Below are 26,390 nucleotides of genomic sequence, written 5' to 3' on the forward strand. Positions count from 1 at the left end.
GGTTCTCATGCTACTTTTGATTGGGGCTTTGACCATGGGACCGGGAGCGACCGTTTCTCTAGCGCTGTGGTATAGAGAGAGGACTTTAGCTCGACACTACAGAGTTTGACTAACGAGGATGCTTTCTGGACTGGCCGAAAACACATGAAATTGGCAGCACTATGTCATGCTCTCAGGCGGTCAGCTTCATGATTGGCTATGGAGGCGGCAAACAAAGCTGTGGAATTGGAAGAATTGCTCCACTATTGAAGATAGAAGAGAACGGGTCAAGGTTGAGGTCAATTGTCCATGATGACTCGGTGGCCCTAAGATAAGTAACAACACTTTAAACGTGTGTAGTCTTCTTATCATCAATCTCAATCTCTTTGGCAATGCTAGGCAGAGACGTCTCATCACAGACCGATGATATTCACGGATGATACAACTAGGTATACCTTGAAGAACGAAATCAACAGTACGGTATTACAACGTAATCTAAACGTTCCAAAGCCTCCGACGATGTTAACATGGCCGGCGTGTTTGCAAAGTGACTGACGCGACATCTACTCATCATGTGGGTTGGGATTGAGTTCGGAACGCCGGTCCAGCCCGGGAAAGCAGATCCAATTATGTGCGACAAGTGTAGCTCAATCCCATATGTGCGAAAAGTGCCAATTTAATTTCGGATTTCCATTCTTCTCTTAGCCAAAACCCAAGCATTCCAGCTCTTCCGCCCGCTTTTCTACATTGTCGTTTGTTGACTCAGCTTGGTAAAAGAATAATATCCAAATCCGAAACAATTTAAGGTTGTATCGTAAATTTGAGGACCACGAATACTCAGCCATGGTGGAACTACAATTCAAAAGGTTGATGTGGTCATTATAGTTGCAGGTGAGTTAGCGAAGACGGAAGACTCCTAGGGAAAACTTCTTCACAAATGTCAAAATGATGTTCACGTGCTCACGGCAACTTTGAAAACAGGATGGTACGGACTCATTGCAGCCAGGACGTATCTTCGATTGCGTCCTAATATCGAATTGCTCATCATTGATTCGGATTCAACCGTCGGAGGCGTTTGGAGCAAAGACAGACTTTATCCCAACCTGGTGGCGCAGGTCAAGCTCGGAGTCAGTCTTTCCCTTTCCATGCTTTCAAGACTAGTGAAAGGAATGCTTCTAATCTTAACGTCTTCCAAAGCTCTTCGACTACTCTGACACGCTGATGCCACCCTATGGCGGAAATGAGAACTATCCCAGGGTGACTGGCGATATGATACATGGGTATCTGCAGTCTTACGCAGAAGAGCACGACCTCCTTCGTCGCATTAGATTCAACACATTTGTTACAAACGCCGTCCAAAACACCGGCGGGTGGCGTCTCGAGCTGGAAATATTGGACCACGTCATTCTGGCTGAAAAGCTGATGGTTGCGACCGGAGTCACCTCGATCCCTCCAATGCCAGAATTTCCCCAGTCAGGGGAATCTATCGGATCCATTCGCGAGATTTCGGTACTTCCTTCAGCGCCCTTGAGTCTCCGGCAATTCAGTCCGTTGTCGTTGTTGGCGCCGCCAAGTCAGCGTATGATGCCGTATGTCTGCTGCTCAAGATGGGCAAAAGAGTGACGTGCGTGATCCGTACTGAGGGCGCTGGTCCTCTGGCCATTCTTCCATTCAAGATCCTGGGTGCAGTAAACGCCATTGCCTTCGCATCCACACGGCTCATGACGTTCCCAAGCCCTTCAATCCTCAACACAGAGGGCATGATGCCTCGGCTTTCCCAGAGGACCAAGCTAGGTCGCTGGTGCGTCGGACGATTCTGGGAGTTTCTCGATTTGGTAAGCCAGAGACACGCTGGCTACGGAGCTGGCGACCATGTGAAGATGCTCATGCCTGAGATTGAGAGACAAGGTGTGTTTTGGGCCCATGCTGGTCTTGGCGTCGTTACACTGCCCGATTTCTGGCCGACGCTTCACAGCGAACGCTTGTCTGTGATTCGGGATGAGCTCGTCGAGACGAAAGACAACGCGGTGCTACTGAAGCCTGCAAAGTCCATTAAGACCGACTACATCATCTCGTGCACTGGTTGGGGCGATCACTTTGGCATGTTCGACCAACAGCACAAGTCCAAGATCGGACTTCCTCATTGGTCTACTGAGGACGGTGGCATCATTAACTGGAAAAGCTACGATGCAACTGCGGACAAAGATGTCAACCGACATCTACCATTCCTCGTTTCAACGCCCAAGCTGGCGTATGATGAACGCTTGTCACTAGATCGTCAGCACAAATGGCGTCTCTATCGACGCGTGGTACCTGTTGAAATGGCCGATGCCGGCGACAGATCCCTCGCTATTATGGGACAAATTCACACGGTTCAAACGCCACTGGTATCTGAGGTCCAGTCTCTCTGGTCCATATTGTATCTCGAGGGCGAGATCGAACTCCCGGACGCGGGTTCCATGGCCAAAGAAGTATCACTGTGGAATGCGTGGACACGAAAGCGGTATCTCGGACAGGGGCAAAAGTTCCCTTACTCGCTCTACGACTTTCTCCCAGTAAGACTGTTGCTTCCAAGACCCCTGAATTACTTATAAAGCTTCGTAAAGTACTAATGGTAAGGACTTACAGTATATTGACTTGCTGTTCAAGTACATGGGACTCCAAAGTCGCCGCAAGTCCAACTGGGATTCAGAACTGCTCAGCCCGTACCGACCAAACGATTTTGCCGGTTTTGTAGACGAATATCTTGCTCAGAGAAAGCTCAAGACTTCCTGACTTGGGCTTTTCAAATGTAATTCAGCAAAGTCCAATTAGGAAACGGCTCTAAATTGTCAACAAATAATTCAACCAGGTACACGGCTGGCCCTTGATGATGGGTAGACAATGGAATTTACGAAATGGATAAACCGAGTAGGATACAATCATCATTGAAACGCTACTCAGCCTCGTGATTAAATATTTACGACATTTTATTGGTGAATTGACCTCAATGTTGAGGTGTACGTAAAGAGAGATACTCTATTGTATAGTGCGCTGATTATGAATCGTCTTTGAGTGCGCTATCACAGTCAGAATCGTACTTGATTCCAGCCCCTTGCAGGAGTGGAAATGATCTTTCTCAAAGAACTCCTTGGCATGAGTCCTACTCTCCTGTATTGAGGTCTCTAGCTTCTGTAAGGGCCCAAACCAGTCGGGAACATTTTCAAAAGACGAGCATAGCTGCTTGTATGACTGGTACGTGTCATAATGCGCAAATTGCTTGATTTCATGTAGCCGTGCTTCGAGTATCCTCAGCGCCTCGGCCGAGCGCCCCCCTGTGTCTGGTAATGAGATAGCCCAGCCCAGGTAATCTGCGATGACGCCTAAGTGAGCTGAAACTCTGACCTGGGTGGAGGCAACGCCCAGAATGAGATTCGTCACGGGCCGCAGCGCCGAGGGCGGACCAAACCCGTTGATGCCGCTGCTTTCGCTGCTGCTCCTGATACTACTACCGCTCATTGTCGTTGTCGATACCTTCCCGCCTCCGTTCAACTTGTCGCCGATCCCGAGGGCGACAGATCGGAGCTCTCTTAAACTTGGTAAAAAGCTGTGAATTTGGTCATGGCTACTTCTCTCTACGTGCCGCGATACTCGTTGTGTCATATCTGGGTCTAGGCCTCCATCGAAGGCGTGGTGGGTCTCATGAAGGATCATATGGAAGTTAGATGCATCGAAGCATGGCCCATCATAGTCGATTATAGAGGGCATTATTCCCGTCTGACCAGGCTTCGACTGCATTTGCGGTTGCTTAGGGATAGTAGGCAAACTCTGCATGATCGTTTCGACTGTATCGGTAGCGGATGGAAATGATGGTGGCGATTACGGTGCTGTTCCGACTTGAGAATCTTCAAAGATGCTTCGGCGGCGGTGCTGCTGTTGTTGCTGCTGCTGGTGGACTGGAGGAAGTTGTGCTTCTGCTCGCTCTGAAAGCCGTGGGGTCCGTTTTCCCTGGTCAGCCCGGCAATGATGTTCATAAAGGATTTAAATAGCTTCTCCCCTAGTCGTTGCTGCAGGTCCTTGACCATGTCGGCCAGAACAGCTCGGGTTGGGGTGGGAATTGGCACGTAGAGACATCGATCACCATTGCGAAGGCATTTGCTGCACGATGGCTGTCCTCCATTACAGCGAACTTTCTTGTCCCGGCAGACCTTGCATGCCGTGTGCCTTTGGGTGTGTCCTTGGCTCATTCCAGCGGGGTTTGTCTGGGCGGTTTTTGAGGTTGTACTAGCATAAGTTTGGTATCGAGGTTGTCAAGACGTTGTTGTAGAGGAGATATGTGATGGTCCCGTATTTATAAATAGTGATTGTTAAAAGTAAGTAATTTTCGGCTGTTTTGAAGTTTGTATGTATCAAAGTCTAGATTCCCTTTATGTGTGATGTCTCTGCTTGTAAACTATGCGGCACTCAAGCACGTTCATCGTTAAATTATGCATCTTAGTTGCAACGTATTTATTAGCGGGCGCCGGAGCTGTCATTCTAACCTCTGCCGCGCGCTCACATAGCCTTAGTACATAGGCAGATAGATAATTATTTGCGGGTGGCGGTTCACTTGCCCGGGGGTTTTTGATTACTCGACTTGTTGAAGCCCAGCGTCTGAGGTTGAAGAAATGCTAATTGCTTTAGATAGTGTAGATGATCGACTTAGTGTCCTCGTTGCGCGAACGTAGGTTATCGATAGAGATCTTACTTTACTTTGTAATTATAATGTATTGAAAAGAAATGTATGGATAGGGTTGCGGAACGTATCCTATTTAATTACGGCGAGCGCTTAGGAAATTTAAAGATCCGAAGTGTAAAAGACGACAAGGCCAAACTTAGTTTAAGTTTTACACCCTTAGTAAGTATCTACTCTTGATTAAACATTTTACTAACACTACGCCCCGGTAATCCTTTAGGATTGTATGTCTAGGGTCCTATTTGTAACTATCGCATGATGAAGAACCTCTTTAGTATATCTACCCCTTATTTATAGGAAGCAGCGTCCTATTTACGAAGCTGCTTTTGGGACTGAGGAGAAACGCGATAATGCGAGCGACCTTTTTAGCGTTACCTTCTTGTGCTAGGGACCCCGGATCCCTTTGCCTAAAGAGATCCGTTGTGCCTGTAATGCCCTCATTTTCTGTAATCATTTGCGTGGCAATGATGCCCTTAGTAATTCCAGGATTCTAGTTAGCAAATTGTGATCCTGTGCGAGAACGTTACTTAGAGATGTGTAAGAAGCTTAAAGGGGAGAGAGCGGGAACAGATCTATCCCTACGGAAATATCTAAAGCGATATAAGAAGTGATAGAAGCATATAAAGTAGGGCCTATATGCCCGTATCTAAAGGAACGGCTGGACAGGGGTAGACCCGGGGGAGTGGAGACGCGATGAGCGAAGATAAGGAATATTTACGGTGTAATCGCATTCGCTCGTATGGTATTGTAGCCTTCTTTTTTGGTAAGGGTCCGAGTCGGCCATACTAGACGCGTTGAAAATTGCGCTGCTATACCGGCTATCCCGCCCCGACGCCATGTAAGGCAGCTCGGCCTGTAGATAGTTGAGCGTGCCCTTGACATTAATATCCATTACCTAGTCGAACTCACTGTCCGTCACGTTACGGATACTCCCCCGCTCGAGGGTGATGCTAGGATTGATCACACCGGCGAGATTCGCCGCGCTAAATATCGGTCGCCCGTCAAAGTGGGCCACTGTCTTGGAAAGCCATTCGTTGCATGCTGTCTGGGAGCGCACATAGAGGACGGTGGTAAGTGGCGGCTTCCGAGGCGCCTCGTCTTTGAAGAGGTGTTGCTGCAGGTCTTCAAGTTCTCGGCCCAGGGTCTCAAGAGCCAGTCCCTGGATGTCTGCCAGAGACAGCAGAACTCCACGGCTGGCCAGGAGTTGAGCTGTCGCCCGGCCTATTCCAGAGGCGGCACCTGTCAGAACTACTACCTTGTCTTTTACTGAATGTAGATCCATTGATGACGATATTCGAGTTGATCTTGGTGACTCTCTAGTTATCAAGTAGGTGGCTGAGTTGTAGTCGAACCCGGGATCCGTACGTTGCGTTTTCTTATAAAGGCTGTCCTAAGCTCAAATAGGCTGGATATTTCCTCCGGTCTACTCCGGCGAGAAGGGGGCTTGCGTTGAGTTGAGTTTTTGTGTTTCTTGTGCGCAGCTTTGGCGACACTTTTTAACGTTTGGTGATTCCAGACGAGTGATCTGCATTATTTGGGCCATTGATCCGCAATAAGCTCACAAGAAGAGCAAGATTGGTTAAACATTAGCCACCGGGCCCAGACAAAAGATCGAATCCTAGTCTCGATAGAAGGTCTCGCGGAGAAGTTGAGAAAAGGTAAAAAAGTACGCCTCATCAATCGCGAGAGCGCACCGATGAATCACCATTTGAAAATCATACCCTCAGATTCGGCCAGCTGTTTTGGCTTAAATCGGACTTATAAACAAAGCCCAAGTGTTGCGAACTGGGTGTATCGTCAAGTCTACTCATTAAATCCAATCACACAAATAGCATTCTCCATCATTTCTTCAGAACACTCTGCATATACAGCCACAATCAAGGCCACATTGACCTCCGGCGGCGTCATAGTGGTTGGTGCCGGCATCACAGGCCTCACTGCATCCCATTGTCTCCAAAAGGCTGGCATCGATCATGGCGTCCTAGAGCGACGTACCGAGGTCGATCCTCCCGAGGGCGCAAGCTTCGCATTGTATCCCCACGGAGCCCGCATACTAAATCAAATGGGCTGTCTCGAAGCTTGCGCGGCGGCCTGCAAGCCTTGTCTGCGATATTATTCGCGAGGTCCAGACGGCCGGACACAATCTGATAACGGCTTCTTCGACCGCGTCAAGCACAACCACAGCCAGGACATCTTACTACTTGAGTGACGCAAATTGCTGCGGATTCTTTATGATTGCCTGCCCGATAAGTCTCCGGTATGAACAGGAGCCGAGGTAAAGGACGTGAAGCAGACGGGGGACGGAGTTGAGGTACTGCTCGGCGACGGAAGCTCCGAGAAAGGACACATAATTCTGGGCTGTGACGGCGTTTACAGCCGGGTAAGGAACTACATGTGGGACCACGCTATGACATTTTCCCCCGGAAGCAACACGAATGCCGAGAAGAAGCGTATCCAAACTCACTAGAAATGTCTCGTGGGCACCGGCCCTCCGGAACCTGTTCTAGGCGAACGAGACATGACATCGACATCGGATCGGCGTTTATCGTTTCTCACCCTGACGCAGCCGGATCGGGCTTTTTGGTTCGTCTTCTGCAAACTTGATGAGCCCATTTTCTGGCCTCAGCGTGTCAAATATGATGACCAGGATGCCAAGGAGTTGGCGCAGGTGTTTGCCGACCACCCGGTCTTGGAGTCCGTCACCTTCGGCAGACTATGGAGTCGCCGAGATCGCGGCGTGCTCATCCTTATCCAAGAGGGCGTGTTGACGAAATGGTTCTCTGGCCGCGTGGTGCTGGCAGGCGATGCCGCTCATAAGATGACGCCCAACATCGGACTAGGCGGGAACACGGGCATCGAGTCCGTAGTCGCGGCATGCAACCAGATAGTGCAAATGCTGGACCAGACCAAGGGTCGATTGCCGAGTCTAGATACCATTGAGCATTGCTTCAAGTCCTATCAGGATGAGCACCAGGCCAGGGTTGAGAGCATTGCAAGTCTCTCACGACTCATCACCCGCGTCCAGGCCTGGGATACCCCGCCGATCCGATGGCTCGCTGAGTGGGTTATGCCCATGTTGCCGGACCGGGCTCTTGCTGATTTCGTGAGCGAGTACATTCGTGCTGCGCCAAAGCTGGAATATGTATCCACAATTGACACCCCGACCGGAGCTGTGGCGTGGAGACATAGAAGCCGGAGTGCTGGGATGCGCATAACCGCGTGGTTGCTGGGCATGGGAAGCCTCCTCGGCGCTGCATGGATGTTCTCCAGTTACGTCCCTTCTTCATGGGCACAAAACTCTCATTTTCGACTTTGATAGTGAAAATTAAGCTACGGGACGCTTGGCCGGCAAGAGAATAGCCTTATTGAATTTCAACACCTGGCAAAAGCGAAACATGACACGTGGTATGTGCAGCCCGCGTGGTGTGTATGCGTCTCACACGGCCAGCCACAGCCGGACCGTGGTGAGAGGAGTTTCGGTGATACTGACCGAGCTGAATGAGGAGAATGTGGTCCGATCCCAAATAATAAATGCAGATGCTCAAATGAACTCTGAGGCACGAGAGAATAAACCTTAGCTTTCATCGCTCTCAAGACCGATAGCTTCCGCAAACAAAACGTTGTCATCACAATATCGAACACAAGTAACAACTGCCCATAATTACCCAGACACCGACTCAAGCGGGCTTCCCCACTGTTCAGCCAGCCATCATCACCAAGGTCAATGTTGCTGATTTGAACGACATAGGCGAGACACCATCTGAGTTGCCGGGTTCTATGGAGTAGTTTCCTACCGTATTCTGACGCATAGAACCTAATAGGTTTCACACAAAATGGCTCCCGATTGATGCATTTTGTGAGTACATGTGTTCATGTCCCACTGAATACAAGGTCAGAGTCGTATTGTCAAGGGATTGGATTGACGCTTGGTATTACCTTCAGGCAACTCCGACATGCACCATCGAGACTGTACCGAAATTCGAGCCCGCGTTCAAGGCTGAAGTCAACTTTGGCGTCGACTGGCTATCTTTCGATTCGGACGGTACCCACGGGCGGATTGATTTGAGGGGTATTGCCAAGTAAGTAAACAATCTGACAGAGGCATACAGTCTATGCCAGCAGGTGGCCGCATCATTGGATTTCGCTTTCACTAAAGCAACGATTGGTCAGGACGGAGGAAGGCCACTCGATCGACTTCCGCTATCAAGGTATCATCAAAATGGCCCCAGAAGTCAAGAAGATATTCGGAATGCAGCCTGACGCGGTCACGGTGCCATTTGGATTTGCCAGTGAGTGCCATATATCACCTATGCCTGCCTACCTGCATTGTACTTTTGTGCACAAGCCCCATGAGTCATGAGGCCCGGTTCAGCGTGTTGGAACGGATAGCCTGCTCTTTGCCCTTGAAGCTAACAAATGCCTCACTTCGATTGATAGCCGGACAACATCAATTCCTTGTGGCTGATCCGGCGCTTAAGAAATTGGAAAACGGCGTTTTCGTCATCAACGGCCGCATCGTTGTACACGAGAAGGGCTTGACAGTGGAGACGAGACAGTCGCTGGTGATTGCAGCCACCGTCATGGACTGAAAAAAGCGGTCCCGGGGCTTTCTTCCGGGCATGCTCTGCATTTACGGATAACCCAGAAGAGAAGTAGTATTGGGGGGGTATTGGATGGATTAGATGGCAGAAATGAGACAGGGGACTTCCAGTGTTCCCTGGGCGAGCTCCATGCCAAAGGTGTCTGTCTATCCGTATCATTATCACACACTCCTTATGTATGTTGTTGGCGCAGAAAAACAAGCACATGCAGCTAGCAATAGGACCATGCAAAAGATAAGCAAGCTTTCCCAACGAAAAGACCAGACAGACCGTTCCTCCCGCTACGTGCTTGCATTACTAGACTGTAGACTACTGTACGGGGCACGAATACGGATAATGTGTATGCTCTTAATTTGGGAGCGGCGGATACCCAGGGCTAGTCTCCCAGCCAGGCCAGGACGCCATTGCCCGCGCCGCTTGCTTTGAGCCAACTTAAGTCAAGACCCATGCCGATTGTATTAGGGTTTATTATAAGCGCACTTTTGGATAGTTAGGAAGAGATACCATACTGAATGAAACGATCAGTCCATTTTTGATCTAAAAGTCCCCCTTCCCTCAAAGCTACTTAGTTAACCTGGCCTTGCAACCTCAACATTACATGAGCGATTAGTTGGACGCGGAATCATCTCGCAACAGAACAAAGACCAGATCAAAATGCCTTCGACATATGACGCAGCAGCCACCGCCAGTGGCCTTGTCGACGAACTCGCCTCTCAAATCAAGGGAAAGGTTGTCCTCACTACTGGCGTTTCACCTGGGGGTCTAGGCGCCAACTTCATTCAAGCCATTGCCAAAGCCTCACCTCCTCTTTGGTTCTGGTAGCACGAAATCCAGAAAAGGCGGAGAAAACCGCGGGAGTCGTCAAGGCAGCTCACCCCGATGTCAAGACCAAAGTTCTCGAATTGGATCTCGGCTCGCTTGCTGCCGTGAGGAAGGCTGCCGCGACCGTCTTATCGTGGGACGACGTGCCGTTCATTGATGTTCTCGCGAATAATGCCGGTATCATGGCTGTTAACTACGAGCTGCCACCTGATGGATATGAGAGCCAATTTGCCACGAACCACCTCGCTCACTTCCTCTTCACCGACCTTATCATTTACAAGGTCCTCGTCTCAAACGCGCCTCGAATCGTTAATGTTAGTAGTGACGGTCATCGTCTCAGTCACATCCGATTTGATGATACAACTTTCGTGTAGGATAATGTTCTCCCCGAGTCAGGAGTCTCAATGGTGCTAATTCTAAACAATTCCGTTAGGGGTCCGAGACGTACAATAAGTGGATTGCGGATGGCCAGTCCAAGACCGCCAACATGTTGTTTTCCCTCTCTGTCGCCGAGAAGCTCGGGAAGCGTGGTCTTCTATCGTTCAGTCTGCATCCGGGCGTCATTGGCACGAACCTTTCCAACCACATTGAATGGGGAAGCGACTTTGCCGGTCTCCGTACGTTGTCCGAAACTCAAATTACAGTATCTAAAGGGGTGTGGTGGCTAACTTTGCGCGATACATCAGCGGCCGTTGATCGCTCCCTTGGAAATAAGGAGGGCTGGGCTGAGTTCAAGTGGAAGACCCCTGATCAGGGCACTGCTACTCATGTGTACGCGGCTTTCGAGCCGTCTTTGAAGTGTACGTTGGCATGACTGTCAGACTGATGAACGAGTGCCCGTCAATGCGGAACTACCCCCATTCCTTCCATCAACCACTTCCGCCCAGTATTACATTTCATTGACTCATGATCGCAGTTAACAACGGTGTCTACCTGTAGAACTCACACATTGCCGATCCTTAGGTTGAAACTGTGAAACCGTGGGGTACTAGTCACATTGAAGCCGAAAGGTTGTGGAAGTTGAGCGAAAAGCTCGTCGGACAAGAGTTCCAATACTGAATTACGAATCTCGTCTTTTTGAATTTCTAGTGCTTCTATTTCCGTGTTTTTGTGATACGTAGCCAAAGTGAGGAAAGTTGTCAACATTAGAGGCAGAACCAGACATGGAGGAGAGACTAAAATCATTGTTATAGCAATGTTTAGTTTCGAGTAACAAATTTTCAAGGACATGCAACTGAATCGATGGTGTAACCAAGTCGTTCCTCTCACCATTCCAATGATGAAACATGAATTTTCCAGCCATGTAGGCAGTACTGTAGTGCATGATCGTAGTTGCGGCGTCGCACCCAACATTAAGGCAGCTTGGATTCACAAATGATATGGTTTTCCCAGCGACGTATGTCATCGAACACAGCGCCTTGGGAATAATAATTGTATGCCGAATTAAGGTACATGATACCGCCCGGAGACGATGGGCGATTCCATTTATTTCGATAAGACTCTGTCATTGCGGGCTACCTTAGGTAAGATAGGATACCTGGTCTCCTCAAGACCTTCACACCTATGCACCGTGGTTTCGTCGAGAGCTAAACCTTGACTCAATGCCTGCCAGAAGCTCACATCCCTAAATAGGCATGATCACCAGGACAACGATCGTCTTCAAGTGAGCTGGAAAATCACATCCGTGATCCAGCAGGTCAGTAAACAAGCGCTACCAGGTCCCGCAACAAGCGTGGTGACCAATAACCCGAGAAAAATCCTTGTGAAATCCAACGGCCTACTCGCCGCGGCGGCCACACTGCGAAGTCGCAGTAACATGACAATACCAACTATTCCGTACCCGAAAACCTGATCCCTCAGCATGAATCTACGCGTGCCGTCACCTACTGTTTGCCCAGCGACCACAGCCAGGGGCGGCACGAAAACTCCCCACGGCGTGAGGCTTGCTAAGTGTTCCGGTCGAAAGAGGGCGGGAAACAAGCGCGTGAAGAGCGTGACTGCCAAGATCGCGACGTGTGAGTATACACTGACGATGAGCGCAGGGGCATAGATAAGGCTGATGGTTGACATGGTGTGACGACTTGTCTGAATGGATGGCCGAGTTATAGTCGCGGCGTCCTCCCCGCGGGAACCAGTGGCCTGATGCTGCTTGCCCCGGGCTGCTGACGTGACAGCCTGGATCCCTGCAAACGCAGCTGGAACTAGGATTGGAAACACATTCCAGAGAACCAGTGCAACTTGCTTGGAGTCGACGGATAGAACTCTGGGAGATGGTAGCAACATCAGTGATGCAGGAATTGCGTAGCCTACAACAAGGGCTGCAAAATTTGAGAAAGAGACATCCGGGGAAATCAGGGGTAGTCCCGCCATGGAGCCTTTCGCGGGAGGAAGATGGTCAACTCTTTCCAGACAAGAAACGGCCCATATTGGTCCGGCACACCCGATTCCTGTAGCCTGGAACAGGAGAAGCCAAAGAGACAGCCTGAGTTGTAGTGTCAGAGGTCAGTATTACTTTAGATGCATCGCGATGACGATCGACTTCGGAAGACTTGGATGTGTTGGAATGGCGAAGAACACAAGACTGACCTTGTGAAATTTGGTCTCGCTGCGTGTCGAGAGTCCTCCAAATACAAGACCAGCATAACTGAAAAGTATTGGCCCAAAAAGTACAGACCGATGGCCGAAGAAGTAGGATGAGAGCTATCAGCAACCTCACAAAAGAAGAAAACCAATATGCGAAGTAGGTAGTCAATCGCGAAGACGCTTGTGAAGCTTGACTTCAGCTGGGCTTGTGTGCCAGGAAGCTGATACGGGTCCTGGCCATGAAGAGCTGACAAAAGATTGAATAATGTCCCGTCGGCAAGGCTACGCCCCCAAATCTGTATCCCGCCTGCGAGATAAAGCGAGTACAACGTGAGTCTGACGGCAGGAGTCAGTACCACTCTGCTTCCGTGACCACGGTCTTGATGGCGCGCCGGACCCATCAAATATTTCGAGATGTGCAATTGCTGCCTAGATTTTGCTAAGAGTTGCCAAGTCCTTTTGCTAGGAGAGGAAATTACGGGTACAGTCGCATGAAATAACAAGAACTCGAGTCACTGATTATGCGCAACGAGGGGCGCTACCGAGATCAGCGGGCCGGCAACCGGGCTCATTCTCCGGGCTTCGGGCAACTCGACCGAAAACGATACAAAGACAGACGAACGGTATCACAGAGAAGGACAGAAGAGCTTATAAACGGCAGGTAGCAATCAAATTATCTGTCTGCAGCCCTTCCAAAGCTTGTCATTCGCTCATTCGCCGCTCTTTTTCAAGTTCCTGCATAAACCCTCTGTAACCTGCACAATCATGTCACCTCGCCAATCTATTGCAGTATTTATCTTGTTTGCGGCCGTGGCCGCGGCCGAGACCATCGGAGCAAAGATCAATGATGCCGGGGTGACCGAAATCTTTGGCAATTCCTTCGGCATGCCCGGAACCAATGCGACATAACAACATTGTCGTGGGTGGTGGCACCGCTGGCAACGCCCTTGCTGCTCGCCTGGCTTTGGATCCCGCCAATTATACTATTGCTCTGATTGAGGCTGGAACGTTTTACGAGATTGTTACTAGCAACAGAACCCAGATCCCCGGTTACCACTTTGAGGCTGCGAACCCAACCAACGTTGGAACCCTGAACTCTTTGGCTGCCATTCAGATCAACACGGAGCCTATCGCTGTGAGTTATTTGTTTTCCTTCCTTTTGTTCTTTTTTTTCTTTTTTGCGTGGTTGGGAATCAAGAGAACAAGCGCTGACGTTTGACAATCACAGGGTTATAACGGGAGGGAGATTGGTTATGTCCAAGGTGTTACCTTTGGTGGCGCGTAAGTGGTGACTTTTGCTTTTTGAGATTCAAAATGCCTCCAAAGATAATCGATATTGAACAAGCCTTTCTTGAGCTCTGCTGCCAATTACGGCGGGTATTCAAGATCCACTGCCGGTGCACACGGCCTGTGGGCCGAGAAGGTCAAGGACGACTTCTGGTCCTGGGACAACGTGATCCCCTTCTACGAGAAAAGCTGCGACTTCACGCCACCTGAATTAACTAAGATCGATCCGAAGCTGAACATTACATGTACATACGATGAGGCAGCCTTCGATCCCACTGGTGGTCCGCTACAGGTGTCCTATGGAAACTACATCGCACCTTCCATGGTCGGTCTGGGTGAGTCGATGGAGGCGCAAGGTCTCGAGCACATCCCAGGTTTCAACAATGGTAGCCTACTTGGATACGGGGCCATCACCTCAGCTGTCGACCCGAAGACAGCAACACGCAGCTCATCTGAGACCTCCTTCTTACAAGCTGGGGCTAAGAAGGCCGGCCTCAAGATCTACCCCAATGCCATGGCCAAGCGCATCTTGTTTGACGGAGACAAGAAGGCCAATGGCGCTGTTATTGAAGGCAACTCCAAGATTCATACAGTGCAATGGACTTTGTCGGCCACAAAGGAGGTGATCTTGACAGCAGGTGTTGTAAGTGTAGTATTCTGAATCTCAACACCGTACTCGTCTGACATGAAATGATGCAGTGGCGCTCTCCTCAACTTCTCATGGTTTCTGGTATCGGCCCCTCCCAGACTCTCTCTCAACACAGTATCGATGTTGTGGCGGATGTTCCCGGCGTTGGACAAAATCAATGGAGGAGCCATATGGACACTTCATGATGAATGGCGGAATGTGTATTGACTCGCAGCCCAGGACCACCCTTTCCAAGCACACATTTTCAAGGTCAACGTCGAGACCAACTCGCAGATTGTTGCTCGCAATCCTGAGGTACTCGCAAAGGTAGTAGATGAGTACTTATCCAGCCAGTCTGGTCCTCTTCCTTCCATTGGCGCCACTTAGGCTGTTGGTAAGTCTTGGAGAAAACATCATCGGTTCCGTCCCTTGAGTGAAGACTCTTGGACGTTTTATAGCTGACAGCGTGAACCCAGGTTACGAAAAGATCCCCTCCAGCGTCAGTAATCGCTTTCTCAGCAATGCAACCCAGGCTCTCTTGGACAGCCACCCGTTAGACTGGCCCGACATCAACTTCCTCAGCCTGGAGAGCTCTGCCGTGCCCTCTGATATTGGACCAGATGAAAACTACCTCCTCATTGGCTCGACGCTATACTCAACGGCGGCTCGGGGAAACATGACTATCCAAAGCGCTGAGACCCTGGATGCCCCCATTATTAATCCCAACTGGCTGGGCGACGAGCGAGATCTCGAGATGGCTATTGCCTCTTTCACACCGCATCCGCTCTGAACAGCACCATTGTCGAATCGGCCTGGAGCCCCGGCCCGGAAGTCCAAACCAAGGAGCAAATTGTCGACTGGATCAAAAGCAGCACGAGTCTCACGTACCACGGTGCCTGCTCGAACAGAATGGGAGCCGATGATGACTACCCGATAGACATGTTTGCAGAGAAGATTGGAGACGCTATGTTGACCGACAACTGAACTGCGGCTTGAGGAAAGGCAACCAACCGGCTGTGTCCTATTTTATTAGCTGGTGTTCACTTAGCTGGCTTGCATGTGGCAAAACCTTCAGTTCTTGTACCATAACATATATCGAAGGGTGTTCTTCCCCTGTTAGGAGCTTAGATTACTTAAAAAATAAACAGATCTAAGGCCAAATAAGGTAAGGGTGCACTCGTAACTCATGGCTCTGTGGTAGATGAAACATAGTTTGGAACCTGGTGGATTCTTACTTAGTACGGTAGGTAAACAAGAGGAGCCAGCCTTGCAATTAATCAATGTGAATTCGGGACATAGTGTGACTGATGCACGTGGATTTCTTCAATGTGTCCCCTCTCCCGGCGAACTGCGATGAAGGGATGCGGAAGCCTGTGTACTTGACCTCCTTGGACAAAGAGAATGGAGGGTCTTTCTTGTCTCCGCTCTCTTGTTCATCCCCTTCTCTGTTTCTGCACCTAAACTTGACTTGAAGCAGACTTGGAGTGAGCTTGAATCATTATGTAAGTAGAGCTGGCGGATATATCATGAGATACGCACGTCAACAGACTCCGATCTTCCTTCCACAACCAATTGAAGCGCACATCCCAGATACACGTCAAAGCTTCTACGTTAGGGAAGTATCAAGTTGAACAGGGGGGGCGCTAGAATAGCCATACGGAGTATAAAATCACTGCCCCCTGGAGAGAATCAGCTTAGGTGAAGAACGGAGTTTGGTCATCCTCAAGTCGGCGGTTTGTGGTTCGCCGTTGGCGTGGAAATATCGGAAGCAAGAAAGAGGTGGGGCACACCACCTCAGCGACAACCATCAGCCAGCACCGCTTGCCAATTGCAATCGTCCAACCAAAATGGATGCGTGATGCGGTGCCACGCTAAATGCACGTGACTCACCTCACCTCGAAAGCCATTTCAGCCACATGTGGCAAGCCGTTGGGCTGAGTGGCTGACGAGAAGGGCTCAAAAGGTCAGCCACATTGCATAAGCCACAGAGCGACCGAGAGGGCAACTCCACCCGACGTTACTTGAAGTTTCCTCCCGCAGCCAGGGTCCTTCCCACAAATCCACACAGATCCAGCCTAGGCCGCGGGAGGGTCCGCCGTGTCCACCTCCCACCTGCCCCCACCAGGTAACTGTCGTATCGACCTGACTACCACAATCACACCTCGCGTGCACCGTGCTGAGGTACCCTAAGGTAGGAAGGTGCTCCAACTAAGGTACTTCACCGACTGACCTGGTCAATCGATACCATCACCTTCGGCAGTCACCTGTCTCACTCTCCCGCCTGAGTTGGGTCTACGTATCGCTGAATCTTGTATTCATACGAATGCTCTCGCGCGACGCTTCCATCTCAAGATGCCTACACTTGATGCGAAAGAATCGGTTCGTCTCAAACCCATCTGATCAATTTCACTTTGCATATGCACCGAGATCACTGACCAGTAACCAAAGATACAGACGCACTCGCTTTCTAGCCTGCCCCCTCCCCTCAATACCGACTACCCACAAGACGAACACAAAACGGACGACGACACCATTATCGTCGCCGCCGATAACTCGACAAATTCAGGCGAGGCCGATCTTTTACGCGCTGAATCTGCTTCAACTGTTTTCGCCAACAGAAAGAAAGCCAAAGCCCTGCAAAAGCGAACCAACTTTTACCAACATTACACAGAGACATTGGTGCAACATTGGGGGTCTCTAGAGAACGCCTTCCCAGCCCAGTTCCGCCCGACAAGAATCAAGACCAAGCTAGGGTCCAATCTTGTCTCCAGGCTTTTTCGAATTACCCAACTTGCGCTGCGTGAAGATATCCCACTCCCGAGCCTTTGGCAGCCGGGGGGTTGGCTTTACGAGGCGGCGCTCACAACGGATTCCGAATACCCAGTCCTCACCGAAAAGGCTGGGGTTGCTCTCCACACCAGACTCGGTCTCGGTAGCCGAAGACTACGATCAGTTCTCAGTCTCGACACGCCATCGACTGCCGAAACCGCTTCTAACGCCGACACCGACTCCATATTTTCGAACGTTGAAAGCGACGAGGACGAAAACAATACGACGTTCATGCCCGAAGACTTCCGTAAAGTACAAAGTCCGCTGAGCTTCCCGGAAGACGACGAGCTATCTTACCTAAATATCCCTGACGAGGACGGCGACTCCTTGAGTCATTTTTCCAAAAAGCACAGCCGCACAGTCAACCGTCAATCTGGCGCGCCAAGCCTCGCATCCGAGCCCAAGTTTGCTACGCCCACGGTCGACGGTATTGACAAGGCCCGACGGCAGGTCACTAAATCCGAGTGTCTGGACGATGAGGTCATCCAGGCATTTATTTACCTGCTGGATCAATCTACCAGGGGTTCATCTTCACACCGAAGGGTCTTCTTCGCAGACAGTCTCTGGGTCTGTCTTGAAAAGAAAGACATCCCACCGTGGATTACAAAATACTCTGCAGCAATCAGGTCATCCCAATTACTCGTGATCCCCTGTCACTCTGCGAAGACCGCTCACTGGTCTCTGGTTGTCGTATACTTGAATAGTGGAGTTGCACAACGTGTGGTACATTACGACTCAATACCCAAGTCGCAAACCCGTCAATTGGTGCGGCAACGAGTCACAGCTATCCTTGAGTCCTTTGGTGTCCTGTCGTCAGAATCCCCCACGCCACATGCGACAGGAACAGCGTTCGAGGAAGGAGTAAGTTACTCATCCTTCTCTTCCATCAGCTTGGTATTGTACTGACCAGATGCTCTTTCTTCTAGGTGTGTACGTCACAGAGTGACGGTTTCAGCTGTGGATATCGCCTTCTGTAGAACTTGAAGGAAATACTCCACAGTCGGGACCCCGCGCACAGCCAACCGACCATTGAAGAAATGACAACATCGTTGCTCGACCTTCTATCGCCACCAAAGGAATTAAGCGACTCTTCCAGTATGAGGATAGACGAAACCACCGTGTTTCAAAAGCAACAAGCTTCACTAGCAAAACCAGTTGCAGGCATTCCCACGCGCCGAGACGAGCTTGCTGAAACTGCTACCCGCCGGTTGTCCACAGACAAGAAAAAGACGTCGTTGCCGCTTCTGCCGGACTTTCTCCCATCTTACAAACGTTCCCGCTCCCGCTCACCAGAGTTCACATCTTCTGTAGACGCAAAACGTTGCAAGGTTGTAGCACCCCCTGATAACATGGCCCCATCGCTGGCGGATGTGACTGCACTTTTCGAGCATGCAAAGAATACAGAGGCGGAGAAGAACACTGGGACCGCAGCAAAAGCGCTTGAACGACACCGGGGGCTGATTGCTCAGCTGGAGGAGGCTCTCGCGGCTGCAACGACTAGCTTAGAAGATGCCATCCAGAAGAATAAGGCTGCACTGATCAGATTCGCGCTCGACGAGGCGAGGGAGATTCCGCAGATGGACACGCTGAAAACGCCGCAGACACACCATGAAGCTGCCTGGTCCAGGTTCCTGGAGGAGACCAACACCACCGGTATTGGTCTCGGTCTTGGGTCCAGTGGGAAGGACTCACCTCTGCCGTCTCTTTCGGAAGCCAAGCAGATGGTGAAGAAGGCACGCGCACATCATGCCGACACTACAAGTCAGTTATCGGATGCAAATGACAAGCTGAGTGGATTAGTCAAGGAAGAAAAGAAACAGGAGACGATTCGGGCCTTGGAAGCAAGCTTTGCGGTGTTGCGAGGATTGGAAGACGGAGTGTGAGCTTTTCTTGTTCTTCATTCTGGTTTTCTGCACAGGGACTTGAACACAGCGAGGTGTACAAGCACCTGGGTATAGTTAGATGTCATGAGCCTTATGGGATTTCACCCGCTGCGCGAATGCAAGATACAACGTTCTGGTGGGACAGGTCCACCCGTGATGCTTGAATGACTCGAAGGCCCACAGGCTTGCGCCCATCGCATCGGCACGGCCCGGTCCGCCCCTCCATTCCCACAACCCTCACGCTGCATCCACGTGGCATCCTTTCGAACTCTGGATGATGCATATCTTGACGTGCAGCGTTTCAGTGTCAGCCTCAGGAAATATGATTGCTGATCCTATGATCAGAGCGCCCGTGTCTCAATTTCTGCTCTAGCCTGGGGTAACCTCGGTTAATAAGGTAAGAGGATTTCCCTCTGGATGCACGCTCTCAAATCCCTGGGCAGGCGCTGCGATGAGCCCTGAATGCAGCCCGTGCAACTACCTTGGTGAGTGAGGTCCTCTAAGTCATGCGAGCGGGGCCAAGTAGACTCGATAATGTTCGAATCTTTTGAAGGCCTCAGGTAACGTCAGGTGCACATTCATCCTACGTGAAGTCGCGAAAATTCTAGCCCCTTTTCCGCAAAGTCGCCACAATTTTGGTGTCTTTAATGCAAAGTCACCACTTTTTTAGTGACTATTGTGCAAGGTCACCAAAGGGTTGGTGACTTGTTCTTATTCCGCCCCAACGGTACATGCAGGTACGAATATAGCAAAGAGACCCCCGCGGTACTGTCATACCAGACTAAACCATAGGGGTCGCAAGCTGCACTTTCGCGACCGCAATAGCGACCACGACAAGGGTAGAGAGTCCTAGAGTACACTCGTACAGCAAATGCAATTCTATTCAAGTCTGCATCAAGTTGAGAAGCTACTGTTCCGAGTGTCGGGTGTCCTGGAGTCTTGGAGTACGCTGAGAAACTCGGCGTTTGTGGACTTTTCTGCTTTGAAAGATGTTACGCGACTTCAATCCATCAGGAAAACACCCATGACAAATTTTGGCTCGAAGTGTGCAGACCGCAGAACATGGATGACGAGTATTTGTGGGGGGATGTACACAATGAACAGGCATGTTCTATGGCGTTCAAAATTGACGTGTCATTGATTCAGAAGATTAAGAGGCTCAAGCAGTCTGCAGACATGCCAACTGATGACCGACTTGTATGAATAGATGCAGATTACCCCTTATCTATGTGGAACCTTGCTCTGGTGGCTTGTTCTGGTACCCTTTATTAATCGCCTCTGCGTGGAAACAGTGGCCCGAAACGTATTCGGCTGGACGTTTCTCCTCTTTGCCTCTTTGTACGACCGGTGTATTACATTCTTGACATCCCATGTATCCCGCCCCTCCCGCCTGGCATAAACCTCTGTCGTGAAAGTGTAAAGGCTTCACTTCATGCCATTCTCTCGCTTATTCTTCAAGGTATCAAAGATGGCGTCTTGAGGACGGTCGATGATGGGTACAAGGTACAACGGTCTCGGCTGCTCAGCCAGCGGTGGCGAGGCCGCTTCCTAGAACCTCGTCGTACTTGTCATTGCTGCGGAAGGGATCACTTGAGGGGCTGAGGTAGGTCATGGTGCGGCAGAACTGAACCCAAATGGCGAGCATGGTGTTGTCATTTGCATTGGTCGCGGCTCGGAGCAATGCGTGTAAGTCTGGGGAGAGTAGTCGTCATCGGTGATGGCAGGTTAGGTAAAGCCGGCGCAGGGGCTTGCGCGACGGCTTGGTTTTCGGATGTCGACGGAAGGGAAATGGCAGCCTCTAAGTCGGAGGTTTGGGACTGACCTGTAAGTCTGATGATTAGCTTCAGAGGCTTCAGAGAGAACGGGCGAGGATTGAGGATGGCTGCGAAGTTTAAAGACGGAAACGGGGAGAATGCAAACCTGAATCCATACTGATGGGGCAAAGGCGTCTCGTGTACGGCCGCGAACCGGCGATGTTGAGGAAGACACGCTGTCTTCTCAAGGCGCCGGAGCAATTGATCGGGCAGCGTCGCAGTATTCATGGAGCGTCGAGAAGAGAGAGGTAGTCGACGTATTCAATTAAGGCGACAGCCAATTTGTTGACGAATCTTACTCGAGCTAATGTCGAGCATCGAGGTTGTTGGTGGCAGGTCTGGTTCAGCTTACGCAAGGGTCACTTAGACCGCAGGCAATCGATCATGAACGGTGTTGAAGGAGAGGAGGAAACCACGGTTTTTGCGGAAGCGCAGGTCCAAACAAAAGTTGCTGCTAAAAGTTCGGAGGTCAGAGACATTTCAGGTGTGGGAATATCATTATCGATGCTGGAGCTCAGGCTCAGAGGAAATTCAGATCCGAAAAACTTGTATAGCTGGAGGCACCTAGACACTTAGAGACTGAGATGCTCGCCCTACCATGGCCGAGTAGAGAGTGCCCGCAAAAAAAAAGTTGGAACTGGCTGGGCCATGACTGGAGGAACGGGAAAGTCTGAGGTAGATAATGGTGAAACCATGGAGCCACGAAGGGAAGGGGCGGAGACAGCTTAGGCAAATAGGAAGTGAGGTACTTTGCGGGTACTACCGTGTAAGTAGATAGATGTATGACCATGTTGTATGATGCAATAGGATTATGCGTATAACGCAAAGTGTAGGGAGCCCCAAGGCAGTGTATGTACCTGCCTCGATACTCCGTACCTCGCGTGGATCTCCCGGGTGGGTACCCGTCGTGTCCGGGCTCCCGTTATTTCGGGCTGCTCAATTCGGGGCCGCCTATGACTCAGCATCTGATCGGAGCTGATTCCTCAACTACCTCGATCCTTCCATGTCCGGTTCTTCGGTCTCTTTGCAGCGTTCCTGCGCTGCGCAATCGGGCTGCCACATCTGTAGCATATACTTTTACCCCTCTCCAACTTCTATCAGACGGTTCGACCTGAGCTCACTTGCCACTATCCTCGCATGTCTTGATTCCATCACGCGCACCGCCTCGATCATGCTATCAACGAGTGGCACCTGCGAAAATCTGTCAAGTACGTATCGCACCCTAAATGCGCCCCTTCATGGCAGCTGTTCCCCCTTCCTGATATCGTGATGACTGACGTTTGACCTTGACACGCGAACATCTCCCGGTCCCAAGACCAGAAGCAGCAGGGAGAAGAGGACCCGCGAAGGGGGGGGGGGATTCCTCCGAAAAGAGCTCCAGCCCCAGGTTCTGGGCAAATGCTGCTCCGGCATGACGACCCGGTCGAACCGCCAACCGTCACCATCCCCGATGTCGCCAAGGTCTTCCACAGTACGTTGCTTCCTTGGAAATATACTCTCCTTCATCCCCTGCCTTGTTGCTGACATGAAGTCTATTCTAGTGCTCCAAGCCCGCAACCTCTCCGCCACGCCCCAACCCCAGCCCCAGACTCCCACACCCGTTGCGCCTGACCCTGATGTGCTGGCTCTCTATCCCGATACTTCGGGCCCTGCTCTTCCTCCCCGAGGCCGAATTGAGGACTCTCCTTTTCCCTATCAGTCCCCTCCCCTCCCTGAGGCTTCCGGTGACAAGCGCCGCGCCTCGCCTCTCACATCCGCCTCTGCACCCGCACTCAAGCGCCGTCGTTTTACTGACGACGATAAGGACGCCGATTAAGCTCCTCCCAGTTCCTCCCAGCTACAGCCCCAGCCCTGGCCCATAACCCCCGGCTGGAAGCCCCAGATCGGTTTCATCTGGAACACCCCGCCCCCGCCTCATCAGCAGCAACAGCAACAGACGGAGCAGCAACAAGGGGAAGAGGAGGAACAACAGCAACAACAGCAAAACCAGGACCAGGACCAGGACCAGCAGTCCGATGGCCCTGCGGACCCCGAGCTTGGTCGGCGAGCCACCTCCACTCTCCCTGAGATCGACTTGTCCGGCATCGACTTCCCCGACCCGGACGACAACTCCCTGGCCGACACTCCTCTTCCCCACGCTCATGCTCCCCCCAGAACCCCATCGCCCCCGGCAACTCTTGCGGCCCCCTCCGCGCCCCCGCTTCCCGAGCCCATATTTGCTACGCCAGCAACTGCGTCCCTCACGATTGCGTCCGCGCCCTTAGTCTCGCCTGCGCCCGAAAACCTGTCGCCCGTCGCAGCTGTGCGCGCCTCGCCTACTGGCGTGCTCTCAGAGGCAGGGGAGTAGGCTGACATCATCCGCCACATCAAGGCAATGCCAGCCCCCCCAGGGGTCAATGATCTGGCGCTCGAGAGTCGACACCCTGGTTCAGGCTGCTAATACGGTCGGCCTCTATGTTGAGGAAATCCTTGACGAGGACGCGCTGGCGTCAACGTCTGTTCGGTTTAGTCTTTTACGGTTCCGTACCTCATTTATTTCGGTTTTTGTTTTTGTTTTTTGTTTGGCCCCCTGCCCTAATACCCGTTGTTTTGTTTTGTTTCTAGGTCTCGTTTCTCTCTTATTTTTGTTGTTCCGAGCTTTTTCTTTTTGTTTCTTCTTCTTTTGCTGAGAAAAGGGCTGATAATTACGACTTATCGTTAGTGTTTTATTTGGTTTTCTCAGTGCTGTGTTCTTGCTTTTCATGTCTCTTTATCCCTCCCTAATTCGTCTACCATAGCGCGGCCTCTCTCTCCGGATTTCTTAGATCTTTTTATGTTTAAGCTTTCACCTATTATTTCTGGCGGCTGTGTACATCCGATTTCTTAATTCTCCTATCTTGGCATGCCGTCTGTCTGAATCCTGTCCTGTCGTGGATTTCCATATCTGCCCTTCTGCCATTCGTTTTTTCTTGCTCCACATTTTGACCTTTGCTAACCTAACCTCTTTTGTTAAGCTATGCGACTTCAACTTCCGATTATATGTGATCAGCAACCGGATTTCGACAGCCTTATGACATGGAAATATTGCTTCCTTTTCTTAATAAAATTCCTTCGGGCATACATGTGCTAGCTTTTCATCAGGGAATCATGCAAAGAATTGCGGCTCAAGACCTGCTTGTCCCGTATCTGACCCAGTGAGTGTTTCTGAGACATCAGCTTGCAAAGGTGATATCTCCCATGATTTTTAAGGTAACTTGTACTCAGGGTTAATATGCAGTAATTCCGAGGAAGAGGGTCTTTGAGAGACCCTCCCTACCGGCTGCTGGCTACAACTTGACGGCTTATAACTTGTGATTTGTGAGATGCCGTCGCTCCTGGACCCTGATCGGCGCTCAATGCATACGTTTATCTCCAATTTGAATGACATAGAAAGAATTGTACAAAGAAGCTGAAAATTGACACATGAGAATCTATGACTTTCCATTGGTCACTGCCCCTCCATCGACGAGGGAAAGGCGAGACATTGGGAAGCTCTGCAGGCCTGTAAGGTGTTCTTTCCGCCCAAGCACGTGGCCCCATGAGATCCCCCCTCCCACCTGGTTGAAGGGCTGTTTTTCCACTAATGCTTCAGAGTATCTATGTATTCAGGCCCAATAGATTCTGCTGCCCGCCGCTTGTATAACTGGTGCCTAGCAGGAAGCACTGGCAGCGCTGCACATGGCCGGGTGCTAGCATCATGAGATGCCGATGCTCTAGAAAGCGGGAAACCACACGTTATATCTGGTCACAGTGTCTCAACATCGGAATCTTTGCGGAATACAGAAGCGGTCAGTCGATTTCACGCGCGTCAGGCGGCCAAATGTATTGCACGGCGTGGGCTCAAACGTCGCTGGGCAAACGGCGGTGTTGATTTCGGGGTTGAGCCGAGACCTCAGTGAGGGTTTAGCCACGGCCAGAGCCCTGGGAGAACCGGCAATGGTGCCGCAACCAATGCCCATGTTGGATCCCTCGATACGTCTTGAGCACAATTTGTGGTAAATTTGGGATTTGAAATGTCGCGCATTCTTCATCCATCAGTCCGACGACTACTGACATTTGATATATTGAAGAACTAAACTTCCTGCCCGAAACCTCTGCATGTCCATCTCACACCGCATGGCCAGTCTTGTATTCTCATCTTCTACCTCTCATACTTCTGTTCATTCTCAATCACTTCAGGCTACTCACTCAGTAATATGTCCTGTGCGCTCCTGAGATCATGGCTGAGGCCATCAACAAGTCTGTCCACCTTCAGGCCTATTCCATCTTTAGTCTTCATAGGTATCGGCAGTAGCTCATTTTCATCCATTATTACCGCTCTTCTTAGTTCTCAACATCATTCATACCAAACTCTCTGAAGCAGACTTGTGGCAAGTCTTCTGCACAAACACACCCATCCTGAGGCGGGGGCGAACTGATTGATGAGGTCTGGCTTATGAACATTCAGTCAGTCAGTCTATGCCAGCGCATGCCATTAAATCACTCAGTGGCTTCGGCCCTGGGAAGCCCACTATATCCCTCATTCAATGCCTCTTTAATTCAAGCCTCAACTTCGTTACCTCATCATCCACCTTATATCTATCCGTGCCTTCACCTTGTTCAAATTATACCATGTCATGGATGTCAAATGAACAGGAGGTATGCATAGCCTCTATTTTCTTCAACAATTGTAGCTAAACAGAAGCATGCAGAACCAGATACCAGGTTTGGAGACATCTTTGCTGATACTTATCAACCGCAGGTCCTGTCACAATTCTATTCCCCTTCACCCAGACAGCGATGCACCCGCCATGAGTATCACGATATCTATAACAATAATACCGCTGCCTTTCTATAAGTCAGTACCCCGAGCCTGGGCCATTTTATGATAATACTAGACATCATAAGCTGCAAAAACCTACAAATATAACGGTAAAAACGGATTTATCGCAATCAGCCCGTTCTACAACCATGCCATTGCCGTGCGATGTGCTGGAACTACCTGGGCTAACAAGAGCGGACTACCGCTCCTTTCCTATCTCGACCTTTCCAAATGTCTGGGGGTCCGCAACCGACTTGACGGCGATGGAGACTGTCGGATATCATGTTCTCGCCATCCAAGCCCAGGTTGTTCCGCGATGCTTTACATCACTATCAGCGGAAATATTACTGCTTCGAGGCCCCGTGGGTGACGAGCCAACAAGGGAGCCCAAGGTCTCTGTGCAGTCTCACATCCCACCTAGAAGCACTCTC

At 50.6% G+C, this 26,390-nt stretch overlaps 10 protein-coding genes across 10 annotated transcripts; 6 read left to right on the forward strand and 4 right to left on the reverse strand.

Annotated features, from left to right (window-relative positions):
* Nucleotides 1-821: 821 nt before the first annotated feature.
* On the forward strand, nt 822-2,754 carry CORC01_06632 (cofactor FMO1 FAD enzyme; the record flags this gene model as incomplete). Its single annotated transcript, XM_022618271.1, has 5 exons — nt 822-870; nt 961-1,106; nt 1,177-1,488; nt 1,554-2,534; nt 2,608-2,754. Coding segments are annotated over 5 exons (1,635 nt in total), but the record flags the coding sequence as incomplete, so codon positions are not given.
* Nucleotides 2,755-3,629: 875 nt separating this feature from the next.
* Nucleotides 3,630-4,043, reverse strand: CORC01_06633 (uncharacterized protein; the record flags this gene model as incomplete). The annotated part of the gene is made up of 2 exons (XM_022618272.1): nt 3,630-3,657; nt 3,805-4,043. The coding sequence occupies 2 exons, from the start codon at nt 4,041-4,043 to the stop codon at nt 3,630-3,632; spliced, it is 267 nt and encodes an 88-aa protein (XP_022475270.1).
* Nucleotides 4,044-5,588: 1,545 nt separating this feature from the next.
* CORC01_06634 (3-oxoacyl-(acyl-carrier-protein) reductase) lies at nt 5,589-5,975 on the reverse strand (the record flags this gene model as incomplete). The annotated part of the gene is made up of 1 exon (XM_022618273.1): nt 5,589-5,975. One exon carries the CDS (start codon nt 5,973-5,975, stop codon nt 5,589-5,591), a length of 387 nt encoding a protein of 128 aa, XP_022475271.1.
* A 1,236-nt stretch (nt 5,976-7,211) lies between these two features.
* Nucleotides 7,212-9,282, forward strand: CORC01_06635 (uncharacterized protein; the record flags this gene model as incomplete). The annotated part of the gene is made up of 6 exons (XM_022618274.1): nt 7,212-7,870; nt 8,109-8,205; nt 8,363-8,419; nt 8,636-8,772; nt 8,864-8,982; nt 9,131-9,282. 6 exons carry the CDS (start codon nt 7,212-7,214, stop codon nt 9,280-9,282), a joined length of 1,221 nt encoding a protein of 406 aa, XP_022475272.1.
* Nucleotides 9,283-9,948: 666 nt separating this feature from the next.
* On the forward strand, nt 9,949-11,055 carry CORC01_06636 (WW domain-containing oxidoreductase; the record flags this gene model as incomplete). Its single annotated transcript, XM_022618275.1, has 5 exons — nt 9,949-10,054; nt 10,117-10,430; nt 10,550-10,733; nt 10,803-10,916; nt 11,033-11,055. 5 exons carry the CDS (start codon nt 9,949-9,951, stop codon nt 11,053-11,055), a joined length of 741 nt encoding a protein of 246 aa, XP_022475273.1.
* An 838-nt stretch (nt 11,056-11,893) lies between these two features.
* Nucleotides 11,894-12,758, reverse strand: CORC01_06637 (uncharacterized protein; the record flags this gene model as incomplete). Its single annotated transcript, XM_022618276.1, has 4 exons — nt 11,894-11,914; nt 12,004-12,379; nt 12,557-12,598; nt 12,703-12,758. 4 exons carry the CDS (start codon nt 12,756-12,758, stop codon nt 11,894-11,896), a joined length of 495 nt encoding a protein of 164 aa, XP_022475274.1.
* An 839-nt stretch (nt 12,759-13,597) lies between these two features.
* Nucleotides 13,598-15,404, forward strand: CORC01_06638 (uncharacterized protein; the record flags this gene model as incomplete). The annotated part of the gene is made up of 7 exons (XM_022618277.1): nt 13,598-13,834; nt 13,928-13,980; nt 14,056-14,629; nt 14,686-14,778; nt 14,855-14,941; nt 15,002-15,008; nt 15,091-15,404. 7 exons carry the CDS (start codon nt 13,598-13,600, stop codon nt 15,402-15,404), a joined length of 1,365 nt encoding a protein of 454 aa, XP_022475275.1.
* A 1,562-nt stretch (nt 15,405-16,966) lies between these two features.
* Nucleotides 16,967-19,326, forward strand: CORC01_06639 (uncharacterized protein; the record flags this gene model as incomplete). Its single annotated transcript, XM_022618278.1, has 4 exons — nt 16,967-16,993; nt 17,069-17,367; nt 17,713-18,304; nt 18,421-19,326. 4 exons carry the CDS (start codon nt 16,967-16,969, stop codon nt 19,324-19,326), a joined length of 1,824 nt encoding a protein of 607 aa, XP_022475276.1.
* Nucleotides 19,327-20,848: 1,522 nt separating this feature from the next.
* CORC01_06640 (uncharacterized protein) lies at nt 20,849-21,368 on the reverse strand (the record flags this gene model as incomplete). The annotated part of the gene is made up of 2 exons (XM_022618279.1): nt 20,849-21,018; nt 21,149-21,368. The coding sequence occupies 2 exons, from the start codon at nt 21,366-21,368 to the stop codon at nt 20,849-20,851; spliced, it is 390 nt and encodes a 129-aa protein (XP_022475277.1).
* A 1,170-nt stretch (nt 21,369-22,538) lies between these two features.
* On the forward strand, nt 22,539-23,487 carry CORC01_06641 (uncharacterized protein; the record flags this gene model as incomplete). Its single annotated transcript, XM_022618280.1, has 3 exons — nt 22,539-22,611; nt 22,682-22,758; nt 22,984-23,487. 3 exons carry the CDS (start codon nt 22,539-22,541, stop codon nt 23,485-23,487), a joined length of 654 nt encoding a protein of 217 aa, XP_022475278.1.
* Between the last annotated feature and the right edge of the window lie 2,903 nt (nt 23,488-26,390).

The sequence above is a fragment of the Colletotrichum orchidophilum genome (genome assembly GCF_001831195.1).
Source record: "Colletotrichum orchidophilum strain IMI 309357 chromosome Unknown Scaffold_50.1, whole genome shotgun sequence".
NCBI classification, from domain to species: Eukaryota; Fungi; Ascomycota; class Sordariomycetes; order Glomerellales; family Glomerellaceae; genus Colletotrichum; species Colletotrichum orchidophilum.